We start from the raw sequence: 7,585 nt of genomic DNA on the forward strand, positions 1-7,585 counted from the left end.
CATGGGGGGCTGGAGTGGGGAGGGGTAAATGGGGTTTCCATGGGGGGGCTGGAATGTGGGGGGGGGGGAATAGATGGGGTTTCCTTTGGGCATCAAAGGCAGCTTTTCCCCATCAGGAGGAGCCAACTGTCACAGAATCTGCCAGTGCCAACGTTCCGTCCTGGCTCCACCATTCCGTCCTGTCTCCTGTTACAGAGACGTCACCCCCAAACATCTTGCTTGCTGCGAGCCTGGTTCTGCCATCCGCATGCTGGGGAGTGTTTTACTCAGCTGGTGGGGCTACAAGCAGAGTAAGATATGATGATAAGGAAGGATAGTCCAGTGATTATAAATAAGGCTACATTTTAGTCATGGCCATTTTTAGTAAAAGTCATGGACAGGTCACGGGCAGTAAACAAAAATTCAGGGCCCATGACCTGTTCCTGACTTTTATTTAAAATATCCATGACTAAAACTTGGGGTGGGAGCTGCCCGAGATCCCTGCTGGTGCTGGAGGGGGGGTGGCAGCATGCAGCATAGGACCCCCACTGGTGCTGGGGGTGGGTAGGCGGGCAGCAGCAGTGTGCGGCCAGGGACACCCACTGGTGCAGGGGGGGATGGGGTTGGCAGGGCCGGCAGGCTGAATACCTGCCTCTGTGCCTCCCTCTTTCCCCCCAGCAGCAGCAGACTTAGTTTGGGTGCAGCAGGAGCACGGGACGGGTTGAGACGGGCTCTGGGCAGCGCTTACCTGGCTGGAAGGCTCCCTGTAAGTAGCGACATCCCCCTCACTCAGCTCCATCCTAGGCAGAGATATGGTCAGGCAGCTCTACACACTGCCTCCACCTGTAGGCACCGCCCCCGCAACTCCCATTGGCCGCAGTTCCCAGCCAAAGGGAGCTGCAAAGCCAGTGCTCTGGGTGGAGGTAGTGTGCAGAGCTGCCTGTCCACACCTCCACCTAGCAGCTGAGCGAGGAGGATGTCACTGCTTCCAGGAAGCCCCCCAGGTAAGCGCCACCCAGAGCCCGCCTCACACCGTCCCATGCCCCAACCCCTCCCCATTGCACACCCAAACTCTGCTGCTGTGGGCACGGTGGCCTGAGACTGCCCCTGCAGTGACCTGTGCACCTGGTACATTGGCTGCCTGAGCTGCCCCTGAGCCAGGCGCACCAGCACTGCAGAAGTCACGGAGGTCACAGAATCTGTGACTTCAGTGACAAACTTGGGCAGCCTTAATTATAGGTATGTTAGTTAGATAGTTATTATGCATAAAGATGGCAGAATCAGGTGTTGGTTAAACAGCAGTAGAAAGAGGAATGTATGTTCCTTCTGCTTTAGCAACCTATCACAGCTGTTTGAATGCACCTATAATGGGCAGTTGGCTAATTCTCATAAACTAGGCTCTTGTTCTGGATGCTGACATTCAGATACACTGCTTAGGATGCAATAAGAAGGGACAGGTTTCAGAGTAGCAGCCGTGTTAGTCTGTATCCGCAAAAAGAACAGGAGTACTTGTGGCACCTTAGAGAAGCTTTTGTGGGCTACAGCCTACTTCATCAGATGCATAGAATGGAACATATAGTAAGAAGATATATATATACATACAGAGAACATAAAAAGTGGAAGTAGCCATACCAACTGTAAGAGGCTAATTAATTAAGATGAGCTATTAGCAGTGGGGAAAAAAACTTTTCTAGTGATAATCAAGATGGCCCATTTTAGACAGTTGACAAGAAGGTGTGAGGATACTTAACATGGGGAAATAGATTCAATATGTGTAATGACCCAGCCACTCCCAGTCTCTATTCAAACCCAAGTTAATGGTATCTAGTTTGCATATTAATTCAAGCTCAGCACTTTCTTGTTGGAGTCTGTTTTTGAAGCTTTTCTGTTGCAAAATTGCCACTTTTCAGTCTGTTACTGAGTGACCCGAGAGGTTGAAGTGTTCTTCTACTGGTTTTTGAATGTTATGATTCCTGATGTCAGATTTGTGTCCATTTATTCTTTTGCGTAGAGACTGTCCGGTTTGGCCAATGTACATGGCAGAGGGGCATTGCTGGCACATGATGGCATATATCACATTGGTAGATGTGCAGGTGAACAAGCCCATGATGGCGTGGCTAATGTGATTAGGTCCTATGATGTTGTCATTTGAATAAATATGTGGACAGAGTTGGCATCGGGCTTTGTTGCAAGGATAGGTTCCTGGGTTAGTGTTTTTTGTTGTGTGGTTGCTGATGAGTATTTGGACAGTTTTCTCCCAGATGGCCCCATGGGGACATAGGTCCTTGATCAGTAGTACTACTAGGATTCAGCTTGCTAAATACCAAATGCGTGATTGTCCTAAAATTAGGACACACCATCAAATGTCGGAGGAAGGAGGCAGAAATTAGTCCCATATATCATTCCTGTGTTTTATCCTCCCCATAAGGGCTCTGTGTTTCTGTTCTCAATTCTCCCATTTCCCCCATCCCTCCCTCCCCACTCCATACTCTCCTCCCAGTTCTTTGTCCTTCACTTCTTTTTACCATTCTCAGCTTTGTGCCTTCTGTCATGGTCCCTTTATGCCTGGAGCAATCTGCTCACTAGTTTACTTTCCCCAGATTAAACAATGAAGCTAAACTAATCATTTCCTAAATCAGAACTTTTTGATTCTTAAACCCTAAAATCTGCCTCCTCTTCTGATCCCCTTCTCTTCTATAATTTAATCCTGCCCCTCCTCTTGTTCCCTATATAACTGTCCAACCATTGTTTTTTAGTTATAAACCTCCCATAACCCTGACTCTAACAGCTGCACCATCTCTACTGTTCCCCTTTTCCAAGTGCATAAAAAAGGTCACCTTATCTCGCCTATCTATCCACCCCTCTCTCAGCAGTCTTGAGGAAAAGTTAGTATGCTCTGTTCAGAGCATACTAACTGCTCTCCTCCATAGTGAAAATTCTTTGATGGTGATTGACTCCTTTGTTCTCATCCGCCTTGATCTTAGGCCAGGCTTGGATTTTTATGAACCACTTTGCTCTCCTTTACCATCTCAATGCACAGTTATCTCTGATCCCCTCCTGCCATACCTACCTTTCTGATCACTCTGCCTCTTGGTACTCTGCACCAAGGTCTAACTCCACTGGGAGTTCAGTGCCTAGGTGCTTTTGAAAATCACATTTGGCATCTATCTGCATATTTAGCTGCCTCAAGATCTGGTCCCACACCTCTTCTTTGGAGTTCCACTAGGTTTAATTCCTGGCCCACTGCTGTTTTCTTTCTATTTTCTTCTTGTGTGAACTTCTGTCAGACTTTAAATGTACTTGCCACTATTATGCTGATGTTACCAACTGTTCACATCTTCTGATATTTCTAATGATTTCTGCCTGTTTTGATCACGTACAACGTGGTTTCATCTTAACCTACTTTCTCAATGTCTCAAAGATAGCGAAAGGGCAAGAAAAGCATCCTCACACACAACTCCATTTTCCCCCTTGATTTACGTCTCCTGCCAAAACCTCTTATATTGCCTCCACACAGTCTGTAACCTAGGCATCATCCTTGATTTTAAGTCTCTGTCTTCCCATATTGCCTATGTTTGCAAATCTACCTAACTTAATCAGCTCCCTAACACTGCCCTGTTATGCATGTCATGGCTGGAATCCTCATCCATTCCTCCACTAACTTGCCTGGACAGTTGCAATTCTTAGGAAAATAGGAATTGCTATAGCAGATCAGAAGGGGGCCTGGTATCCTGTCTCTGACCTTAGGCAGTACCTCATGTTTCAAAAGAACATACAGGGCAACCCATAGTGGACAGTTAAGGGATAACGCCCAAAATAATGGGGACTTTTTTATTCCTTCTAAAAATAATTGTTTTTTAAATGCAACTTTTAGATGCCCTCCTGAATTCTATTAAGCTGTTTACCTCAATGCTATCTTGTGGCAATAAATTCCATAGCCTAATTATTCCCAATATATACGTATTTCCTTTAACTAGTTTTAAGTTTTGTCTTTCAAATTCAGTAAATGCCTCCTTTATTCTTATGTTATTGGAAAGGCAAATAGGAGCTCCTGATGTACATTCTCTATCCCATTCATGTTATGTCCTGTCTCTGTTATACAGACCTAGTTATTTCAACCTCTCTTCCTATGGAAAGTTTTTCATACCCTTCTTTAGATATAGTTCTAATCATTTGTTACCTAACTCCCTTCTGTATAATCTCGAGCTATTGTAACTCCATAATACTTGTTTCTTAGTAAACCGTCACAAATATTTCATGCAGAAACAGAGCTAACTTCTACATGTTCTGCTCTTTGGTCTGAGTGGGTGAACAGAGGGGAGTGACTGATCTCCTTTGTCTTGAGAAAGGAACAGGAGTACTTGTGGCACCTTAGAGACTAACAAATTTATTTGAGCATAAGCTTTCGTGGGCTACATCCCACTTCTTCGGATGCATAGAATGGAACATATATTGAGGAGATATATATATATATACACACACATACAGAGAGCATGAACAGGTGGGAGTTGTCTTACCAACTCTGAGAGGCCAATTAAGAGAAAAAAAACTTTTGAAGTGATAATCAAGATAGCCCAGTACAGACAGGTTGATAAGAAGTGTGAGAGTACTTACATGGGGAGATAGATTCAATGTTTGTAATGGCTCAGCCATTCCCAATCTTGAGACTTGCCCTTGTTCTTCCTTTTTCCTTCTGTTGCTGCCTCACTTCACATACCTCTCAGAAATGAAGATTTGAGTCTCCACGTGAAGGGAAACTGGCTCCATGGCATTGATTGCAGACATGTACTGAGAGAACCGAAAGAACACAAAGCTGGTAGAGCTGTAGTCTTATGCAGGGGACATCCCCTGCGCACAAGGGTATCAGGCACTTTGTCCTTAGCTTCGGAAGGAGGCAACAAAAAAAGTTGTCCTATTATCATGCTATAAGCATAAATGCTGAGGCAGTCTAAAGCCTTTGCTGAGTCCCAAGTAGTAGTGCTGTTTGTTCTTGATGTGACATTTGAGGCAGCAAACTCAAATTCATTCTTGGCAGTCAAAGAAGAGTATCTACTGTCTGTCTGGTACCATAGTTCCCCTTGGTGTGTGTAAGGGGGGAGAGGGGTTGCATTGCAAGGTTACTGTAATGTTATTTGAGCCTTTGTGCAAATGTTAGCAGGTTTTTCCTTAAGATTTTCCAAGAGGACTGAAAATCTGTTAATCCAGAGATTGCTCTTTTGTGAGGACTCTCTCATTAATCAGCAACACCAGGCTTCCTTGCTGTCGAATTTGAACAATTTAACACAACTTCAGGATGGGGAAATATTTCTCTGAGTGGACATCTGGATAGACTGGAAAAGAGAATGTAGTTTTTAAGTGTGTGGTTGAATTCCATACATTTAATTAAAGGGCCTTTTTACTATTTACCTTATAAAGAGAGTCCACTCTTCACATCAGTTGGAACAGAATGAACAGAGCTCTCTTCAGTGCAGAGATAGCATTTCAATAGAAAACTGGTTGTTTTCAGCCCACTCCACTCAGGGACTGGAAGGACAGAAAGACAAATCTCTAGGATGGTGGTCTAACATCTATCAAGCCGATCTAAAGCATTTCTGTAGTACCTGCCACCCTATCAGCTGTGTGATGAGCTGAGATCTAGTGGAAGACTATCATAGCACCAGAGATGGATCTCTAAAGACAGCATGGCTTCCCCTCGCTGCCCTTCCTGGTTTTGTGGGAAAGGGATCATTTTGTTCCTTTCTTGTTTCTTCACTGTCCCTGATCACTGCCTAGATCAGACTGTGATCATAGAATATCAGGGTAGGAAGTTGACCTCAGGAGGTCATCTAGTCTAACCTCCTGCTCAAAGCAGGACCAATTCCCAACTAAATCATCCCAGCCAGGGCTTTGTCAAGTCTGACCTTAAAAACCTCTAAGGAAGGAGATTCCACCACCTCCCTAGGTAACCCATTCCAGTGCTTCACCACCCTCCTAGTGAAAAAGTTTTTCCTAATATCCAACCTAAACTTCCCCCACTGCAATTTGAGACCATTACTCCTTGTTCTGTCATCTGCTACCATTGAGAACAGTCTAGATCCATCCTCTTTGGAACGCCCTTTCAGGTAGCTGAAAGCAGCTATCAAATCCCCCCTCAGTCTTCTCTTCTGCAGACTAAACAATCCCAGTTCCCTCAGCCTCTCCTCATAAGTCATGTGCTCCAGCACCCTAATCATTTTTATTGCCCTCCGCTGGACTCTTTCCAATTTTTCCACATCCTTCTTGTAGTGTGGGGCCCAAAACTGGACATGATACTCCAGATGAGGCCTCACCAATGACGAATAGAGAGGAATGATCACGTCCCTCGATCTGCTGGCAATGCCCCTACTTATACAGCCCCAAATGCCATTAGCCTTCTTGGCAACAAGGGCACACTGTTGACTCATATCCAGCTTCTCGTCCACTGTAACCCCTAGGTCCTTTTCTGCAGAACTGCTGTCTAGTCATTTGGTCCCTAGTCTGTAGCAGTGCATGGGATTCTTCCGTCCTAAGTGCAGGACTCTGCACTTGTCCTTGTTGAACCTCATCAGATTTCTTTTGGCCCAATCCTCTAATTTGTCTAGGTCCCTCTGAATCCTATCCCTACCCTCCAGCGTATCTACCACTCCTCCCAGTTTAGTGTCATCTGCAAACTTGCTGAGAGTGCTGTCCACGCCATCCTCCAGATGGGTGCATTAGAAATGCCTAAAATAGAGTGACAAAGGAATGGTGTAATAGCTTTCAGCCATCCATTCTCTGCACAATGACCCCACTCACAAGCGGGGAAAAAGGGAGGGTGGAAGAAACAATCCAGTACGCAAACATTCTTAAAAGTGAGTTCTTTGTATAGCATATAGCTATCTTTCCTTGTTCTACTGAATACATTTGAACCTTAATTCAAAGCTAACAAGGCAAATATCTTGCATTTTACCCTCCTCCTCCTGCCCATCTTAGGCACCATAACCATCTAGCTAAGTGTTGATATTACCATAGTATCTGAGCATCACCCAATAATTCATGGATTTATCTTTGCAACACCCCAGTGAGATAGAGAAGTAGTATCATCCCTGTTTTACGGATGGGGATCTGAGACACCAAGAGGTTAAATGTCCTGCCTGAGGTCCCACATGAAGCCTTTGCCAGAGCTGAGAACTGAACACACATCTCCTGAGCCCCAATCCAGTGCTTTAACCACAAGACTATCCCTCCTTCCTTAGCACTCATTGTGAGTAACATCTGTATTTACTTACATTCCAAGCTCCTCAGGGCATGAACGCTTATTTTTCTGATAAGCGCCATACATGTTATGGTGCCATGTAGATAATGTTGTTTATTTCAGACCTTTTCAATTTGGCGATGTCTTCCCCTGAAATCGCTTCCCTTTCATGGGGTCAGATGATGGTGAAAGGTTGTTCTACAACTTATAAGGACTGCAAAGTGTGGCCAGGAGGGAGCCGAACCTGGGATTGGAGAGAAACCGGGACAAATGTAAGTACATTGTTTAGTATATTTTAAAGTGGGGGCTAAGAGAGCTTTCTTGGGAACAGTTACTGCTGTATTTGCCAGTAGTGGGAGCTAAGAAATGTGGCGT

The 7,585-nt window shown here is 44.9% G+C and overlaps 1 protein-coding gene across 1 annotated transcript in view; it reads left to right on the forward strand.

The window, feature by feature from the left end:
• The window catches only part of AAMDC (adipogenesis associated Mth938 domain containing), a 20,375-nt gene that overhangs the window by 501 nt on the left and 12,289 nt on the right, over positions 1 to 7,585 (forward strand). Inside the window, exon 2 of the mRNA XM_024200629.3 lies at positions 7,334 to 7,482. Coding sequence (XP_024056397.3) covers positions 7,351 to 7,482 — 132 coding nt within the window. The 5' untranslated portion in view covers positions 7,334 to 7,350. The remainder of the gene's footprint in view (positions 1 to 7,333; positions 7,483 to 7,585) is intronic.

The sequence above is a fragment of the Terrapene carolina genome, unplaced genomic scaffold (assembly GCF_002925995.2).
Source record: "Terrapene carolina triunguis isolate 2854851 unplaced genomic scaffold, T_m_triunguis-2.0 Scaffold97, whole genome shotgun sequence".
NCBI classification, from domain to species: domain Eukaryota; kingdom Metazoa; phylum Chordata; order Testudines; family Emydidae; genus Terrapene; species Terrapene triunguis.